General features: G+C 47.0%; 1 protein-coding gene across 1 annotated transcript; it reads right to left on the reverse strand.

Moving 5' to 3' along the window:
• Nucleotides 1–35: 35 nt before the first annotated feature.
• Nucleotides 36–20,068, reverse strand: kank3 (KN motif and ankyrin repeat domains 3). Its single transcript, XM_084436473.1, has 12 exons — nucleotides 19,956–20,068; nucleotides 8,555–8,649; nucleotides 7,888–7,972; nucleotides 5,718–7,586; nucleotides 5,143–5,245; nucleotides 4,814–5,044; nucleotides 4,128–4,218; nucleotides 3,328–3,553; nucleotides 3,008–3,150; nucleotides 2,470–2,670; nucleotides 815–913; nucleotides 36–516 (listed from the first exon to the last, which is right to left on the reverse strand). Exons 3-12 carry the CDS (start codon nucleotides 7,922–7,924, stop codon nucleotides 454–456), a joined length of 3,063 nt encoding a protein of 1,020 aa, XP_084292599.1. The 5' UTR covers nucleotides 7,925–7,972; nucleotides 8,555–8,649; nucleotides 19,956–20,068; the 3' UTR covers nucleotides 36–453.
• Between the last annotated feature and the right edge of the window lie 332 nt (nucleotides 20,069–20,400).

The following is a 20,400-nucleotide window of genomic DNA, read 5'->3' on the forward strand; positions in this document are numbered from 1 at the left end:
GTATGTAAATATATGTTTATTTTTGTCCTGAAAATACATACATGAATATACAATGCATAGCCTGTTAGTGCACTCAGAACTCTACAGACACGAGAGGGCAGTTTAACTGAGAAGAGGACAAACTAAACTAACATGGTAAACAAGTGCAAATTATTAAAGGTCTCATTTACTGTATCTGAGAGAAATAGATGCGGCAGACCTTTGATTGGTCGGAAATCTTACAAATGCAGATACATTGAGTATACTATAGCAGTAATTGTTCAAAGCATTCATGGAAAAATATCTTATATTAACAATACAAATAAATGCATGACATATACCAATATATAAATACATACAGTATACTTAAGTAGACAGTTGTAATTCCAGTGGAGCTTTTTCAATGCTCTTGTCCGTTCCTGTTTCTGTTTGTCCATCTTGATGGCATAGGGCTTTCAATTACAGCAAACTGCTTCACTCCGCAAGCCATGTTTTATGGGGACTGGTGGGGCTTCTGGGGTGGTTCCTGGTGCCCCCCTGAAAGAGATGAGGATATTCTGTTTACAGTAACAACAGACACACATAGGCAATCTTTCTGGACAATAAGGGTCACTACTGCTGCACGAGTCAAAATGGGAGTTTGGAACCAGCAGCAAACATACCACACCCAAACTAAACATTGGGACCAAGCCGAGACACTAACATTGCCCACTTGAAATAGACGTGACATTGCTCATGATCCAGATATGTTGAGAGAATGACCTGCGCTGGAATCAAACTGCCTTGTTTGTGAACTATTCAGGCGAGTTCTGCTACACAGAGAACCTCAACTTACAGCTGCCTGGGTCTTGGCGTAGTTCATGTGGGCGTAGAGCAGCACAGCTGTGTCGTTGTGCGATGCCTCCAGGGCTATGGACAAGGCATTACTGCCGTCCTACAGATGGAGAGAAGGACAAAAAGACGAGAGAGGTATCTTATAAACCCATAGAGACACTCCGTTTCGAAATCACAACCTTAAGTGTTTGCAGAGACTAGGGGTCGACCCCCGACCCCCCCCCCCCCCCATAACATTTAGGCCTAAAAGCCATTATAATTGGTCTAATGCAGTGAAAAGCGATACATTGGCACAGGGTTAAACCCGATTTCTTTGCCTGTCCGTCTCCCTTCCTAAGCCCTACACTATGTCACAAAGTCGAGGGGGAAAAAATCTCCCAAATACTTTCCCACCCATCTCAGTCCAGCTGTGACCTGCTGAAACTCGACCCATATGCTGTGTGGCTTACGCTCTCCGTCTGCCTCAGATGTGTTTGCTTGAATATCTGCCTGAGGGACCAACTAGTATTAATACAAATCCATGGTAAATTATTTATTTTTTGAAAAACCAGATAAGCAGATTAGAATACTGATAAACGAGAACTTAAAAGCCATGGTCATGAATACCCACTGTTCCCAGAGCTAAATAAGCAAGTCACAGGAGGCACGCCGTGCTGTACTGGTATGTACAGCAGCGCGTTGTTCATCACCAGCCTAGGATAAGGCAGCACACAGAGAGGCTGCTGTGGCTTGTTAGGACACCCCTTGGGGGCAATCTAAACAGTCCAGTGACTTTGTTTCCTGTAACTGTACTGATTCGAAGACAGATGGACAGATGAAGGCAATTAGATGCCAGCTTGCCAGAGGACTGACTTTGAACTGCCGAGCAGAATAGGAACGAGCAGGACTTGGGGTGGTGAAGTTAGAAAGCCAGCACAGGCAGTTTAGATAGGTATTTCCTGGACAGTGATGAAGCCAGGCCCTTGAATGCAATTACTTTGAACACACGATTCAGGTACACTATGCCATTTTGCATTCTTTGGTTCCGTACTGTATTAATTAGTCTTAAAGGAGTTGTAAAGGGAAAATGCATGTTTAGCCCTGTTTTAAGGTTACTTATGATCATATACAATGGTTCAGATCAACACGTTGACAAAGCTAGCATTTTCGAGAAAGTTGATAATTGCTCTACCACCGTTTTGGTCATACAATGGATGTGGATGGGCATCTTGAAAAATTATTCAAAAACATGTTAAACTCTCGATTTCAAAGACAAGAAGCTCACTGAGGGTGTAATTGGTGTCCATTGGTGTTCTGACATCAAATTCGCCGCAAAGTATGAATCCTGTAGGGTTTTATTGATAATTTTATGAAATCCATTGACTTGTATTGACGCTGTATGACCAAAACGGTGGTAGAGCAATTATCAACTTCCTCGAAAATGCTAGCTTTGTCAATGTTTTGATCTGAATCATTGTATATGATCACAAGTAACCCTAACACAGGACTAAACATGCATTTTCCCTTTACTATTCCTTTAAGGTTCTGCATTATCTAGGTATACTAATACACCTCTCACAGTCCATCCACTTTGACTGCGCTGGCTTCCTCTGCTTGAATCGATGTGCCAGGAGGTCACCAGCAGAGGTCACCAGGAGGTCACCAGCGCCAGCTTACGTTGTCCACAATGGAAATGTCGCAGCCCGGCTGGTCCAGGAGCAGCGAGACGATCTCGGCGCGGCCGTGTTCGCTGGCGCACATGAGCGCTGTGGAGCCCTCGTCATCCTGCACGTTGACGTCGGCGCCGCAGTCCAGCAGCGCCCGCACCATCTCCTGCCGGCCGTGGCTAACGGCTAGCATCAGCGCTGTCTGGCCAGCCTGAGGGAAGAGCAGGTGGAGTTGTGATGTGATATAATGGTGTGACTGAATTTGAGATATCGCTGTTGTTGTTGCAATAAAGTTCCCACAGTGACAATAATAACCAAGTAATTGGATTTATGAGTGAATTATGCTGACCTAGAACAAGTGAGCGTATCTTATCACAGCCCTATGGCTTGGCAGGATCGAAGAAATGGGTGTCAAATGAAAACACATACAAAACTTGATTGGCTCTAGAGGGCAAAGAGAGAAATCTCTCAAGTCATACTGTAGGTTTTGCAGTTATTGTAGCAGATTAGTGGACAGAGCGGTGCGTTGCTGCGTGGGGGCGACTTGCCTGGCTGGCCTTGGCGTTGACGTTGCCCTGGCTGAAGAGCTTCCTGACCACCATCATGTCCTGCTCCTCCTTCACGGCGGACAGCGCCGCTAGCATGATGGCCGTGTAGCCCGCCTTGTTCTGCTTATCCACGCAGCACATGCCTACGAGGAGCATACAAACCCTCACATTAAAATGCAAACGTGTAAAAAGCCGACGCCAAAAGATGCTTTTTACACCACGCAAAAAAACATCAGAGAAATTTTGTGTCGTTTTCAATTTAAAATTCCGAAATGGAACTGAAACGAAATTGAGCCCAACGGCAGTTGAAGAGGCGTCACACTCGCCTGTGTCCAGCAGCAGAGCCACCACGGTGAAGTTGGAGTGGGACACGCTGTAGTGGAGCGCCGTGTTGCCGTTGCCGTCGGTCATGTTGACGATGTGCGCCAGCAGGGCCGAGGAGACCTCGGAGAAGGCCATCAGGTAGTCGGAGACGCGGGGCGGCTGGGCCGTCTTAGCGCTGGAGACGCGGAACCACTCCAGCTGGACCGTGTGGGTGCTGGAGAGCTGGAGGACAGGGAGATGAGGGGACATGATTGTGGAGATGACTGATTTAAGCAATAAACCACACGATGCCGTGTGTTATAGTGATTTTATAACAGCTAGGGGGCGTTGTTAGACACGACGCGAAGCGGAGTGCCTAAAACCCCCCTAGCTGTTATAAAATCACTATAACACACGGCCTTGAGTGGTTTTTAAAGTATTTTAACACGGCTTCCAGCCAATCAGAATCAATAACCAGAACTAACCGTTGTATAACAAACAATAAACAGCTTTGAAAGCACTATGCGTACAGTACACTGCTGTGCACTATCCATGCTAGATACACATACTGTACTCATCATTGCATTTGTAAAAAAACAAAACATAAAACTAATCATTCACTAAAGTAACTGATAATTAGAGAAATGAAAAAATCCAAACACTCTTAATTGGATTGTAACAAAATAGATGGTTTGATGAAGATTTTCACACAAAAGAAAACAAACTGTTTACAATGTGAGTGTGTTTTCAAGAAGCTAGTCATTTTCACGACAGGCATACTGAAGCAGAGGAGCTGAAGAGGCATGTTAGAACCCACCACTTCTTTGCTCTTCTGTGTTTTGACATCATCGTTCAGGTGGTTCTTCAGAATGAGGCAAGCCTCTCGCATTTTTGCGCTCAGCTCAAACCTATGACAAAGAAGTCAAGTATTCACAATTGGCAGTGCTGTACAATAGGCTCTGTGCGCCAGCTCCACTACTTCCTGAAAGTAACTTGGCATCTTTATTTCCTGTCCTATATGATTGGATTAAGTGATTAATCAGGTGTGCAGCAGACCCAGCGCACACCTGATTAATCACTTAATCCAATCATATTGGACAGGAAATAAAGATGCCAAGTGACTTTCAGGAAGTAGTGGAGCTGGTGCACAGAGCCTAGTGGAGGGAGATTCTACTGTACGTTGTGTGGTATACGTAGATGCTCCCTTTTGCATGGACGCCAATGTTGTCAGTTTTGAACACGATGAAAGCTAAACAATCTTTCACCTTTAACCCTTTTAACCCTGAAAATACAGTGACAACATTTCAAATATTAATTGGATTTTCCCTATAATACCAGAAAGCGCAGTTTCTCAGCTTTCAGCAAGTGTTGGAGTGAGGATTTTTTTAGATTTGTTAGATATTTTTTTAATATTATTAAATATTTGTTAGATATTTTTAAAATGTTGCCGGTGACGTGGTCGTATTAAAAGGGTAAATGAACTATCCTTTCTCCATAACGTACTTCTCTTTCACAGCGTCGGAGGTCTCGGAAGGTTCCCCTCGTGGCGCATCGTCACTGTCGCTGTCGTCCACGTTGACGTTCCTCTCCTCGTCCGATGTCTCCTCCAGGGCCGCCTCCTCCTCCTCGCTGCTGTCCGAGCATCCACCTTCGCCGCTGCCCGCTGATGAACTCCCTTCCTCATCCTCCTCCTCCTCCTCCTCCTCCTCTTCCTCACTAGACGTGGACTCATACCTGAAAGAGATCGGAGAGACGGGCCGACGGTCGTGAACTCGTGGCGGAAGCACGTTCCCGTCTCAGCGCGTCTTCCCGGCTGGCGCAGGCTCACTCACCCTCCGTTGAGTATGCCCACGAACTGCAGGCTCTTCTTGCTGCCACTGCGAGTCTCGCCAGCGCTGCTCCCATCCTTCCTCTTCATGATGGATTTCAGCATGCCTGTAGCCGCAGCGGCAGAGACAACGCATGTCAAAACACTTTTAATGGATTATTTTGAATGGTAAATGGTAAATGGACTGCACTTATATAGCGCTTTTCCACCTTAGCGGCACTCAAAGCGCTTTACAATGGCCTCTCATTCACCCATTCACACACCAATGGCGGCAGCTGCCATGCAAGGTGCTAACCTGCTCATTGGGAGAAATTTGGGGTTAGGTGTCTTGCTCAAGGACACTTCGACATGTGGACAGTCAGAGCTGGGATTCGAACCGCTGACCCTTCGATCATTGAACGACCCACTCCACCAACTGAGCTATAGCCGCCCCATTTGAACAGGATAGAACGCCACATACTTCACCAATCACTCTCGACCCACCCATGAAAGTAAGTGCTACAGGACAATGTGGATTTAATAATAGTTTATGGTCATCATGGTGAAGGTTTTTGTTTATGATGGCCTTCTGACACTCACCTCCGACTGTTTTGGGATTGCTGGGAGCCGTCGCCTCCTCATCTTTTCGCTCCGTCGTCACGCTGACCAGCTCCTCGTCGGGGGTGACCTTGTACTCTGCGATGGTCATCTGCCTCCTCTTCAGTGCGGTGGCCAGAGGTCTCTGCTCCTGAACCTCCTCAGACGGATTCTCCCATTGGCTCCCGGTGCTGACCAGAGCTGCTAGGATTGGTTCTGCCGGGCTCTCAGCAATGTCAGTTTGAGTACTCCTGTCATGTTGATCGGCTTTTAAATCCTCCCCTACACACGCGTCCACAACCTCAGGACAACAGGACACAGCCACGTGTTGCACGGTGCAAGTTGAGCGTTCAGTCTCTACTTGGGCGTTTGCCGTGCCAGGTTTGGCAAGAACCCCCTTTTCAAATGTGACTTTTGAATTCCTCTCTTCTTCTCTGGCTTTAAGTGCTCCCAGATCCTGGTCGGCTTGGCCCAGTCTCCCTTCCAGAGATAAGATGGACTCCTGCTGGAATTTGATGGTGTCCTGTAAGGTGTCGATCTCCCTCTGCGCCTCACTGGTCACCCCGAGCAGAGATTCCATCACCCACACACAGGCCTCCTCCGTGTCAACTCCCGCCTGTACGCCCTCCTCGCGAGCGGTCTTCGGCTCAGTCCCGACGCCCTTCTCGCAGACGGCCACCTCGGTGCCCTCAGAAGCGTCCTTCACTTCCTGTCTGTAGTAGAACACTGCCTCTTGCAGTGACACGTCATCTCCCACAGCTACCGACTTCCTGTCCACCGGCTCCGGTGGAACTTCTTCTGGAACTTCCGGAACTTTCTTACTATTCCCCTCAAACTTCTCGGTCAGCCTTTTGAGCTCTACTGCTTCGCTGGGACCCTCGCGACCAGGAGACGTAGGAGGGGTTCCCTGAACCTGGGTCTCCGTGGTCACTGTGGTGGAATTGCTCTCTGCCGCCGATGTCTGTTGTTCCTGGACCTCCTTCTCTCTGGCAGCTGAAGCCTTCTCCTCCTGCAACGCCAACAGGAGCATGTCTTTCTCCGCGCGTAGCTTGGCCACTTCTCTCTCCAAGGCTGGGACCCCCTTCACTCTCTCCTCCATCTCCTTCAGCTGCCTCAGAGCAGTGGCCATTTGTTCTCTCACGGTCTGCAGCTGACTGGGTGGGAGGGAGGCCACGCCGGTGCTGGAGGCTGGGGTGCTCCTACCAGAGGTGTGAGGACTAGGTTTGGTCCAGCTACTCTGAGACGGGCTAGGGGATACTGAGGACAGGAGCAGGGACTGACCGTCCACAGTGGCTGTGTGGGCATGGGAAGCCTGAAGAGGAACATTTATTCTTAAGCCCTCTCTGAAGCCTTGCTTGGGAGGGTCTGAGAGCTGCACACGTCCGCCATTTTGGTGCTGGTGGCTCTGCTCCTGCTGCAGTCGCCTGCTGGTTTCCAGCAGGGTTCTCTCCACTCTGGGGTTGCGCAGAGGAGGAGGGGGCGGCACTTTGGCGCCAGCGGAGAGAAGAGGGGCGCTGAGGACGGCTAGGGGGGACAGAGTTTGGACTTCGCAGGGTGCAGAGCCAATGCGGCTCCTCGGCGGAGGCGGAGGAGGGACTCTCCCGTCCTCGCTGGCCGGGGAGGAGAGCGACTCGGTGGAGGTCCAGCCGCTGGCACGCCCCCCTACACTGATGCTCCGCTGGGAGACTTTAGATCCCCGCGACGACCTGCGGGAGTTAAGAGGCGCTCGGCGGAGATTGTGGCCACTCTCGATCTCCTCCACGTATTTGAGGAAGTCCAGGTCGAGTTGGAAGCCGTACGGAGTCTGGACGGAGTAGGGTCCCTGCTGATCCGCCTCTTCCTGGCTGGAGTATAGAAACGGAGCGCCCAGATCTGCGGCGCAACGAGAAAAAACACCGCCGTGAGGAACAGCTGAGAGACATTAGGATTCAAAGGGAGAAAGGAGCTTCCACAGAAAGTTCCTTATGTCATGTGAACCCTCAAATGACCTTCAGCACCTATAGACAAAACATTGTTGGGTGTGCGGTGGGTCCTCTAAAGAGTGAAACTTTAGAAGATCACCTCGCTTGACTTATCGACCTTCATAACAGTGACATAATGGTCTAGATAGCCTAAGCTTGGGTGACGTGAAGCATGCTGTGATTTTAATGTTGACGTTAACGAGAAGGCTTACCAGGCAGCTTGGGGTTGACCTGCACGGACTGAGCCATGTTCCTGGACTGAGATCGTTCAGCAAAAGCCGCCAGTCAACTCACTATCTGGGGAAGAAAGAACGAACGCTCACTCAGTCCTACATCGCAAATATAAACCAAGATAGGAAGAATCCCCATTTTGGGATATTTGCGACTGGTGCGTGAGGTGAGTTCCCTGTGTTGAGGACAGCTGGGTATAAAGAGGCGCTGGAAGTAAAAGAAATTTGTATTCTCCTTGTCGGAGGGGGTTAACCATGACATCACTTCTACCTCCAAGCGGTGTGTCTGAATGAACACGTCACAGATAAAAGTCGAGCTAAGTGTCCAAGAACAAAGAGCAACAAGAAATTGAACATGAGCCAACAGCCACAAGTCAGATATCACATCTCAATAGGATCAAAGTACTTCACATTTTTTATCGTATCGTAATAAATCACTATAAACTACCGTCGGCTATAATCAGACCTGCAAACTCTGGATGAGTGAAAAAGGTGACGACATACAAAACTAAAACCCTCTAGATTCACTGAAACTACCATGGTTAACATAAAAAAGGTGACTGTAGCCAAACGGTGACAAGTTTGCAGGTCTGTATAATAGCTGCATGTTTAGTTCCTATGAGCTTACACGCTCACCCTGTTAAGTTACCTTTCACATGCACTTTCTGAGAATCATACAGTTCTCTCCACGGTGCCAAAGGAGCTCAGTTCCTCCTCCCTGCTGTCACTCAAACTCTGGGTCCACTGAGAGAGAGAGGGGGGGGGAGAGAGAGAGAGAGGGGGGGGGGAGAGAGAGAGAGAGAAGGGGGGGAGAGAGAGAGAGAGAAGGGGGGGAGAGAGATAGGGGGGGAGTGAGAGAGAGGGGGAGAGAGAGAGAGTAAAAGAAGGAGTGGGGGGGAGAGAGAGAGAGAGGGGGGAGTGAGAGAGAGGGGGAGAGAGAGAGAGCAAAAGAAGGAGTGGGGGGAGAAAGAGAGAGAGAGAGGGTGAGGGAGAGAGAGAGAGAGAGAGAGAAGGGGGGAGAGAGGGAGGGGGGGAGAGAGAGAGAGGGGGAGAGAGAGAGCAAAAGAAGGAGTGGGGGAGAGAGAAAGAGAGAGAGAAAGAGAGAGAGAGAGGGTCAGAGTAGTCTACACCGCCACACACAAACACAGATCTGTTTCCCAACACCCCCAGGCGCATTCCAACACACACTTCCCCTCACATCCTGCCGGAGCGACCAGGCTAGAACACGCAGCCTTCCTGATGCATCAGAACCTGAACGTCCTCAGAGCACCCAGAGAACAAATCAACCCGTCTGGGATCTCTCGCGACCTCCCTATCACAGTTATCAAAGAGGTACTGTGGGTCAACATTTCACATTTACATTTTAGTCATTTAGAATACAAAAAGAAACTTAGAATAAGTCTGTGTGTCTAGAGTAAGTGAACTGTATATCCCACACACTGCTTCAGTAAACCCAATAAGAACAGGTGCCACCAGAAGTCAGTTTACACACCAAAAGACGACAACATAGATACCAAAGTGTAAAGATATAGTCTGCATAATGTGCTATAAGGATTTTCACTGATTTCTCACCATCTCTTCAGACAGCATCAATATATACAGCTATAGCATATCCTGATAATACACAAATACCTGTCCCATGACGGCGGTAAATTAAAAATAAACCAAAATACACTATTTGCAGTGGCAGGTCTGTCCTGTGTCCTGGGCTTATCAGGGAGGAATGGTATGCACTGACAACGCTTATTTTCTAATGTCAAGCTAGCATGTGGCAGTGGTCGGAGGTGGAGATTGGCTGACTGCTTATCTTCAGCTGGTCAGCTTCAGGTCACGGTTTCCTATCCTGAGGGAAGGCCTACAGTACTCCTCCACTAGGCTCAGACCGTACAGTACTCCTCCACTAGGCTCAGACCGTACAGTACTCCTCCACTAGGCTCAGACCGTACAGTACTCCTCCACTGGGCTCAGACCGTACAGTACTCCTCCACTGGGCTCAGACGTACAGTACTCCTCCACTGGGCTCAGACCTACAGTACTCCTCCACTGGGCTCAGACGTACAGTACTCCTCCACTGGGCTCAGACCTACAGTACTCCTCCACTGGGCTCAGACCTACAGTACTCCTCCACTGGGCTCAGACCGTACAGTACTCCTCCACTAGGCTCAGACCGTACAGTACTCCTCCACTAGCCTGACCGTACAGTACTCCTCCACTAGGCTCAGACCGTACAGTACTCCTCCACTAGGCCCAGACCGTACAGGACTCCTCCACTAGGCTCAGACCGTACAGTACTCCTCCACTAGGCCCAGACCGTACAGTACTCCTCCACTAGGCTCAGACCGTACAGTACTACTCCTCCACTAGGCTCAGACCGTACAGTACTCCTCCACTAGGCCCAGACCGTACAGTACTCCTCCACTGGGCTCAGACCATACAGTACTCCTCCACTAGCCTCAGACCGTACAGTACTCCTCCACTGGGCTCAGACCGTACAGTACTACTCCTCCACTGGGCTCAGACCGTACAGTACTCCTCCACTAGGCTAAGACCGTACAGTACTCCTCCACTGGGCTCAGACCGTACAGTACTCCTCCACTGGGCTCAGACCGTACAGTACTCCTCCACTAGCCTCAGACCGTACAGTACTCCTCCACTGGGCTCAGACCGTACAGTACTCCTCCACTGGGCCCAGACCGTACAGTACTCCTCCACTAGGCTCAGACCGTACAGTACTCCTCCACTGGGCTCAGACCGTACAGTACTCCTCCACTAGGCTCAGACCGTACAGTACTCCTCCACTAGGCTGACCGTACAGTACTCCTCCACTGGGCTCAGACCTACAGTACTCCTCCACTGGGCTCAGACCGTACAGTACTCCTCCATTAGCCTCAGACCGTACAGTACTCCTCCACTGGGCTCAGACCGTACAGTACTCCTCCACTAGGCTCAGACCGTACAGTACTCCTCCACTGGGATCAGACCGTACAGTACTCCTCCACTAGGCTGACCGTACAGGACTCCTCCACTAGGCCCAGACCGTACAGTACTCCTCCACTGGGCTCAGGCCTACAGTACTCCTCCACTGGGCTCAGACCGTACAGTACTCCTCCACTAGGCTCAGACCGTACAGTACTCCTCCACTAGGCTCAGACCGTACAGTACTCCTCCACTAGGCCCAGACCGTACAGTAGGCCTACAGTACTCCTCCACTAGGCTCAGACCGTACAGTAGGCCTACAGTACTCCTCCACTGGGCTCAGACCGTACAGTAGGCCTACAGTACTCCTCCACTGGGCTCAGACCGTACAGTACTCCTCCACTAGGCTCAGACTGTACAGTACTCCTCCACTAGCCTCAGACCGTACAGTACTCCTCCTCCACCGTACAGTGGGAGCAAACACAACAGTGTGCTAGGCGCCGCGCTGCTAAGCAGATCTATAAATCATCTAAGCTTCAAAACAACTGGGCTTTAAGTGATCTTTAGGATGGAGGGATTAGCGAGAAACGGCAGCTCGCCCAGGATCGTCCTTGTGGAGGAGGTGCAGAGGAATTTCACACAGCAGGGCCAATTAATTCACTCCTTAGCTTTGATAAACAGCCCAATCTGTACTGTACTTGATTCTAAGGAGCAACATGTCTTTTTCACACCAAAGGCAAATTCCAGAGAGGTTGTCAATATTTTGTAGCCAAGTACAAAGTGACTTACAGTACCCCCCCACCAAATAAACTATGTTTATCTAACTTTGTTAATTGGAAAATATAGAGTTGCTTAACTTCAACTGGGAGTGATCGTGCCCGTATGTCCCTTAGTTCTGGGTACTTACTCCCTCACTCAGCAGGAAACACGACGGTTCAGATGTTTTTTTTCCAGGTCTTGATGACAAGCAGCAAATTACAGAGCAGAGGGAGAAGCCACATTCCTCTACACCCTCATCCACCAACCCCAGCCATGAGCCACCACAGTCATGTCTCTCACACTCACACACATGCACACACACACACATACACACACGCACACACACAGAAGGTGTTTTTCTGCCCCTAAAACATGTTGGTTCCACAGGGGGAAAAGTCATATGATAGCATTACCGACATGGGACAATGTGCCTTTAGGCTGTAAGTTAATATAAGTTAATCGCAGGCCAGAGGGCTTAACTTTGTAAAAGCCTCATTGGGTTCCATTGTAAATGGACACACCACATTGCTCTGCAAACTCAGTGTAAAGGCTTTTCAAGGCAATCGCACTTAATTGCAGATATTTCTATGGCAATTGGAGGTTTATGTAAAGGTCTCAACCTATTGTACATAAGCTCATGATGACTGTTTCCCATAAGCACTAGCAGCCATGTCTCTAACACCGGGGTCCACTTTCTCAGCACAGTTTTGAGAACAGGAAATGTTCTGGCACAGGGCTGTGACCGTGTGACCCTGGCTTCATCTCCTGAGACCCGTGTTTGGAGAAGTGACCTCATCCCACCATCGACACGTCTCCCTCGGAAGGAAGCGCGGGGTCGAAGAAGCCCGGCAGACAATGGAGGAGAGGAGAGGAGAGGTGGGGAGGGAAGGCCTCCAGCTACACAGAAGCCTAACCTTAACCTGGACTACAGCCCACCACACATCAACCCAGCTACGCAGAGCCTGAGAGGACTGTAGTCCACCAAACATATCAACCTAGCTTCTGGTCCTCATGGGCGAAGGCAAACTTAACCCATTCATTCAACCATCACCCCCCAACCATGGCTCACTGTTACCACCAGCCTACTTTACATGACAAAAGCCTATTCAGAAAAACAGATACTTAACTAACATGCATGAAAACACACATGCATGCACGCACACGCATGAACATTCCACACACACACACGCGCACACACACACACATATACACATACACACACACATGCATACATACATACACACACACACACATATAAATACACACACACACCCACACACACACACACAAGCAGGGCCTCAACTCCCTCACTGCCTGTCTCTGTATGAGTGGTTCAGCTGCTGGGATAAATCTGCAGTTTCCTGAAGGGAAGCTGGTTTGATCGGGCCCCCAGCTTCCCGGGGCCCCTAGAGACCCCCTCCTATTGTCTCACAGTAGGAACTCAGGGCTGCTCCTGCCAGGAAGCTCACAGGCAACGTCAGAAAAGCTGCTTCCTGAAGGCTACAGGAAAACGCCTGGTAGAAGACAAGCAAAACGAAGAACTGAATAAACACAGCACTGGTGCAACACAATAACAAAGCATGCATGCACACACACACACACACACACACGCACACACACGCACGCACACACACACACGGACGCACGCACGCACACACGCACACACACACGCAAGCACACACACGGACACACGCACACACGCACGCACACACACACACACACACACACACACGCACACACACACACACACACACACACACACACACATGCACACACACACACACACTGAATGGAGAGACCAAAGGACACATAGGCACAGTACACTAACTTACACACACACACACACACGCACGCACACACGCAAATGCCTGCTAGCGCCTGGGCTAACATCACATGATACATCAGACGAACTTAGATAACATGCAATTAGGGTAAGGGTAGGTCCACACAGTGTAGGAGTGTGTGTGCACATGTTAGGAAAGCTCAGGCGCAGGAAGTTGAAAGAACACAGAAACCAGAGCACGCTGTGTTTTTTCCCCAGCAACTTGGCGTCATATCATCATTTGTAACTCTTCGCTGTATAAGTCACACATTTCTGGCAAACTGAGTTTGAATTGAAAGAAATTCTACATTACATTACATTACATTAGTCATTTAGCAGACGCTTTTATCCAAAGCGACTAACAATAATTGCATTTAACGTAGGAAGAGCCAATGTACTACTACTTGCCAGAACTCACAAGTGCATCTTCTTTCTAAAACTACTTTCTACTCCTCTAATCAATCTGAAAAGTGCATTGAAATCCGTATCTATGAACAATGACTAGATTCCAAACATGAAATGGGTCTCAACTCCCCATTTCTGATTCCCAACCACAGACAATCGGGCACATTCAACTCAGGCACCACAATGAGGCATTATGCCACTTCGTTGGTGATGCTGTTGAGCAGAGATTTGTGAGGTCCCCTTGTTTCCCCCGGTCCCCTCTCTCTTCCCCCTCTCCCCACTGTGCCCAGGTTCAAAATGTCACAAAGTGAATTGAGTCAGGAACTGGGGGAGTCCATGGCTTGGGCTGATGTTTGAGAGACAGTATGAAACGCTCTCAGAGACACGTCTACCAAGGCAGCGTTTTGTCTTGGAGAACAGACAAATGAAGTTGAGCTTTTTGGAGTTATATTTGCATGCAGGTCTCAATGTCCTACTAATACCCACGGCCTTTCTAAGTCCACACGTACACGGATATTGATGAAAACATATTCTTATTATTCTTATTATATTCTCTGCGTTTTGGCCTCCCGTCAACGCAGACACTGAGTTTTTGGTCATTGAAAACATCTTTTTGAGGAAGCCTTCCAAGGTGGAGATCTGTAAAAACTCTGGTTTAAGTGGATTCGTGGGGAAGGTTAAAACTTAGCTTTCTGGTCTCCTTTGCGCACCGTTCTCTTTTGCGCATGAGCCAGGAACAGCCTGAGCAGAACAATGGCGGCTATATACAGGACTCTTTATATTTGGTCCATGTTGCTAGGCTTGATTAATGCTTTAGAAATCAACCTAAATTTACTCCACCACTACACTGCCGAGAGGATAAATAAAGTGAAGTAAAGTAAATATTCTGCGGCAAATAGTTTTTCTTCCACCTCTCCGTAATGTTGCGAGGTAAATGGTAAATGGACTGCACTTATATAGCGCTTTTCCACCTTAGCAGCACTCAAAGCGCTTCACAACAGCCTCTCATTCACCCATTCACACACACATTCACACACCAATGGCGGTAGCTGCCATGCAAGGTGCTAACCTGCTCATTGGGAGCAATTTGGGGTTAGGTGTCTTGCTCAAGGACACTTCGACATGTGGACAGTCGGAGATGGGATTCGAACCACTGACCCTTCGATCATTGAACGACCCACTCTACCAACTGAGCTACAGCCGCCCCCCCAGGTCCAAAGTAGGACTATGCTGCAAACGTGGCTTCTGGACCAGGCCCGGCAGTTGCAAGGCTTAAAGCCTTTTTATCTCCGTCCTTTTCCTTGTCGTGTGGACGGTGATTTATTTGGGGGGGGGGGGGGGGGGGGGTTAGAAATACCTGTGTTCGTGTGGATGTGGCCTAAAACTATCACAAACCAGCTCCTCTTAGTTCTAGACCTGTGTGTGAGAGGCACTGGTGATCTCTCCTGAACGTGAAACTTCAATGGCGTGAAATCAATCCACTTTAGATGGATGACATTGGCCTGTGAAGCTGTCATTTCTAATGTGTTTTTAATCCATTACCCCGGCAACCGAGACATCAAGTCCAGCCCTGATGAAGTAAAACTACAGTGTCTCTGGAAACAGTGATCTTGACCCATTTTAGTCCCTTAGTCCCTGAACAAACAGTACAGTACATTGAAATTCCAACAGCAGGATATTTCCCAGAGGCAGGGCCTAGTCATAGCCCATTGAGGAACGCCTATGCCCGATGGAGTCAGTACCCCTCCCTGAAACAAAGCAGTTCATACAAAACTAGTTGAACCAATTATGCAATGTTTCCAATGGCCACTGCACTCCAAGTCTGATACACAGAACAGTCACACAGTATTACGGTTAAATGGTTTCAGGACAGGGGTTCTCCTTGTTTGAGAGCTACATCTTGGCCTGGTGCTATAAAATGCTGAATTTACTCTTTAAAGAAAGGAAAGCAATACACCATTCAAATGCTATACTTGTGTCAAAGTGCCAGGACTAGTAATTAGCAGATACTGTAGTTGGAAGATCCCGAACCGTATAGTGAAACATTATTTAGCCTGTTTTGAAGTCTTGATGAAGGTCATAAAACTGTCTAAATCAGAGCTGTGTTTTTTGTTTTGACGAACTGTAAATGGAACCTCAATTGCCCACACACGCGCAAACAGAGGCAACGAGGCAGTGTGATGTTAGCACTATTTTTGAAAGACTCCCCAAGATCCAAACATTAAAATGTTCTGGTTTCCAGATTCATGAGTTTGACCGACCCACTTGCCTCCTTCACCAACAGTAGCAATTGAAGCATCCAGATGTTTGGTTCTCATACCCATAATAAAAGACCAGATGTCTGCTAGCACTGTGGTCGACACAGAAACAACTGAAATATCTGTTCCTGAGTCAGTTATTTCCTGGACTGGTGGAAATGTAACACCATCTCTTTGGTAGTAGAAGATGGGGGATGACACAACAACAACAACAACTGATCGACTGTGTTTTAAAGGAAGCGATGGAAAATATCTGTTATTTGTGTTAATTATATTGTATTTTATTGTTTTAGTGCCTCTTAGCCCACTGTACAGCACTTTGGTCAACCATCGTTGTTTTTAAATGTGCTTTATAAATAAAGTTTGACTTGATAAAAGTATGTATAATTAAATCTAAAATGTTCTATATTTGAACAACTTCAAATTGTTCAAGCATGACACAAATGTCACTCTTGGATGATGTCACTCTTCACCGAGCTCCAACGTGACCTACAGAATGTGTTTGTCCTCACAGTTGACAGCTAACAGACAGTATGCGATATACAGCCTGCCACTTGGTTCAGAAACATTTCACTTAAACAAAGTTAAAGAATTCTGTAGTGACAGTAATAACGACATGCATAATAACGACATGCACCGAGTGTTTCCAGAAGGGGTCTTGGTGAAGCGGTCCTTCTTGTGAGAAGCAGCTGGTTACCCTCTAGGTGGGAATCCACAGAATCTCAGAAGCCTGCCTCCCAGTCCATGTTCTTGACCAGACTATACAAGGGTATTTTTAGATGTAATCTTTCCTCCGAACGCTGTTAATAGTGTGGGAACCCTAACCGGAGTCATCTACTTGTGTTCATAATAAATATTCTTAGTATCAAACTCAGGGTTGATTCCCAGGCTGACAATGAAGATGATGGGATGTCACAATCTGGCCAGCAAGACTCTTCACAAATTACATTTAGAAGTGTAATTTAGAAACCCACTCCAATCAAGAGATCTGGTACAATTTAGAAAGTGGCAATTTCCATTTTCAAAGGATAGATGTTGCTAATTATGGCGCGAGGCTTCAACTATTAGGTAGAACTTTTAAATTACATGTAACACTAATTGCTGCTTGGGAAATGAATGAACTTTCGAAGATAGAGTACGTGCACCTTTCTATGTGCACAATCAGTGTTACTCTTTGAATGGGTATATGTTCATTGAGGCAAGGATATAAATACATGTTTGACCTGAAGTAGCATTGTGCAATGTTTATTACAGTCAAGGGTGAAAGAGTTTTTACACAGTGGATCCTCATCTAGAACAACTCAACAAAATCCTGCAACAACGTGCTGTTTGTCCGAGCTGGTGTTCATGGCTGGTTCAATTCTGACAATCAACATTATGTGGAGTACGGATCAGTTCTGTACTGCACTAAAACAATCAAAGCCATAGACCTCCAGGATCAAATGAGATCTAAATGAGATCTTGGCGCTGTTGATGGTTTAGGGAGCAGTCCAGCTCGGAGTGGCTGTGAATGAGTCAGCCAATCAGCTAACTCAAATCAATCACAGTGAACAAAACCCTCCCGCAAATAAATAATCCTAATATGGACTCTATTTTCTCTTCTTGTCAGGCGTGGTGAATGTCCCATGTATCAGACTATTACACTACCCCCACAGCACTCCCCTCACTACATTTACGGTGGTTCTATTTTGGAGACGGACACTGTAAGTCATACCCCCAAGTATACTGTTGCAGAGACCTACCATCACCCTTCCGTTGAGTGATCTCATCAATGTTGTTGAAAGCTTAACACATTATTGGCTAACTAGCAGACATAATAGTTTTGATTGGCTACAACAAAAATCAGGCTTTATCAAGGATAACAAGATGTCAATCTAGTGTCATTCCTAGTGTAATCTAGTGTCGTTCCTAGTGTAATCTAGTGTAATTCCTAGTGTAATCTAGTGTAATCTAGTGTAATCTAGTGTAATTCCTAGTGTAATCTAGTGTAAGGGGAGTTGACAGGGAGCTTCACCCTATAATACCAGTAATATAATACATATAATACCACACTGAGACATTAATCTTTAATCTTAATCTTTAATCTTATTCTGCAGTTTGGCATCTTGAGCAATAGACTAGGGAAGGAGAAATCAGAGAACAGTTAATCTTTCAGTTTATTTGGTTACTGACATGATGTTGAAGTGGGATATACTGTATTTAGACAGGCAGCCGCGGGCGAGATGAAGTTACTGTACTTTTTTCTACATTGATTTAATTCATCTTTCATGACAAAGTTGTTGATCTAAGATCTCTTTGGACAAACAAAACTGTTAGTTTGTACGGCAACTGCAGATCAATTTATATCATCTGAAGTCTATTGGTCTGTTTAGGAAATGTGTTGATTAAATATACTGTAATGTATTTATATCTAAGTATAGACCATTCCTGTCCAACACTCAGCTCTCATATGTCTATGAAATATATAACTAAATATAGCCTACCATACATTACCAGACTGTTATGTATGTTCTTAGCGGTGGTTTGAGTTGGAATACAAACATTCAGTTGCAAACTCTTTTCATGGCTTGTCTGCACAAACTGAACTAAAATGTTCAAATCTGATAACGCTTCAAATCAGACGGTTCCGAAAATGTTTCATCAGTCACTCATAAAGATGATGGGGAGTTATTTGAGCTGTCAGGGCGAATCAGATGAACCAGGGAATCATGACGTTGGCATCAAGCCAGCCGCGAAAACAGAATCACATGACGGACAACATGGGGATGGTTAATCAAGTGGGTGACTGGTCAGGCCGTGTCCGCCCGGGAGCGCGGGGGCACAGAGACCAGAGATGACCAACAACGAAACTAAACCATGACAATCACCAAACTGAGCTCCGCTTACTGTAGGTCTGATATGATTATGGGTCTCATTGTGAGAAATGGAGAAACACCAGGGGGAGACGGATATCTGGCAGCAGGCGAGCACGGGGGGGGGGAGGGTGTGAGGGAGGGGGAGAACTCCACTGACAGGAGGGGGATTTCCACTCCATGTTGTGTCCTGTTGCTTTATGACGACTGGAATAAAACTATTCAAAACAGCCCAGATCTCTTTGAGGTATACTGTAGATGGAATCTCTCTCTCTCTCTCTCTCTCTCTCTCCCTGTCTTTTGTTGTCTGCAACAGTGTATGCCTTCACCCTAGTCAAATCCCTAGTATGTGTGAACCATACACATGGCTAATAAACAGATCTTGAATCTTCAATCTTGAAATTCACTGAAGTCTGCCATCTCTTACCACCTAAATTCTGTTACACTGTAGAACACCAAACACACTATACAGCAAGTACCAGACAGACCATTTAAAAACAAGCCAGTTAGGCTGCATCAGTTCTGGAAGTGATTTATAGTCACTCCTGGATCAAGATCACAGGCGCCTGTAAGTGTGTAGGCTTACATAACACTAATTAATGAGAAATTAAATATTAATGAATAAAACAAGTCGTTAAAAAAACAGATGGTATCCAATTTATAGGATAATAAACACACAAGTCACAAGATGGGTAAAGAAAAGTTACAGGCTAACTGTTACCAATAAAACAAAATTAGCCTATTTCATAGGCTGCGTAGACTTTTAGGATCTGGAAACACCCATATTCGCCCCACACAAAGTAGGCTAGTGGCTAACACAGGGTGATTTTTTTACGAAACAAAACAGAAAACAAACAATACATTTGTGAAACTACTCTATAGGCTACGCCTGATGTGGTCAATTTACCTGTTGGCTGCTGCTACGGTCATTTACGCGTGAAATGAACCATCTGGGATCTAGTTTATCGTCCAGTGAAAAGGCTACATGAAACTAGGCTACATGCAGTTTTTGATCAATGCAATAGTTTGTTGTCTTACCTCTCAGTTTGTCTCTTCAAAGGTTATCTTCACAACTTCGCTGGACATTCTTGGGACAGGGTAATAAAGTTGACGTGGAGGAGGTAAAACATGCCACCCCTGCGCTTGAGCAGTTCCAACTCCACTGCTCCTTCTCCGGAGCTCTGGGCGTCAGTGACAGACGTTAGAACCGTCCAATGAGAGGAGGAGGTTTAACGCCAATGACGAAGACAGAAGAGTGGGTGGGACTTATGTTTCGAGTCTGTCAATTGGCGCCAAAGTGTAAATACCTCTGCTGGCAGAGTTCAAGTCATCTGATGTAGGCCTAGGTCTACTACTATGAATGTTCCCTTGATATCTTGTTCTATTGTATGACACGAGGCTGCATATTAGGCTACATATTAATCATTTCATTTCATTTAAAACTCGTGAAGCACTGAGGTTTCCCTCATTTACGATGACGAGT

The sequence above is a fragment of the Borostomias antarcticus genome (genome assembly GCF_949987555.1).
Source record: "Borostomias antarcticus genome assembly, chromosome: 3".
NCBI classification, from domain to species: domain Eukaryota; kingdom Metazoa; phylum Chordata; class Actinopteri; order Stomiiformes; family Stomiidae; genus Borostomias; species Borostomias antarcticus.

Excerpts from the sequence above, each read along its gene's own strand:
- kank3 (XM_084436473.1), bottom strand. The coding sequence starts at position 7,924 with ATGGCTCAGTCCGTGCAGGTCAACCCCAAGCTGCCTG. Across the intron at positions 5,246-5,717 it reads CAATCCCAAAACAGTCGGAG|GCATGCTGAAATCCATCATG; the intron begins GTGAGTGTCAGA and ends CTGCGGCTACAG. Across the intron at positions 517-814 it reads ACGCCAAGACCCAGGCAGCT|GGGGGCACCAGGAACCACCC; the intron begins GTAAGTTGAGGT and ends CATCTCTTTCAG.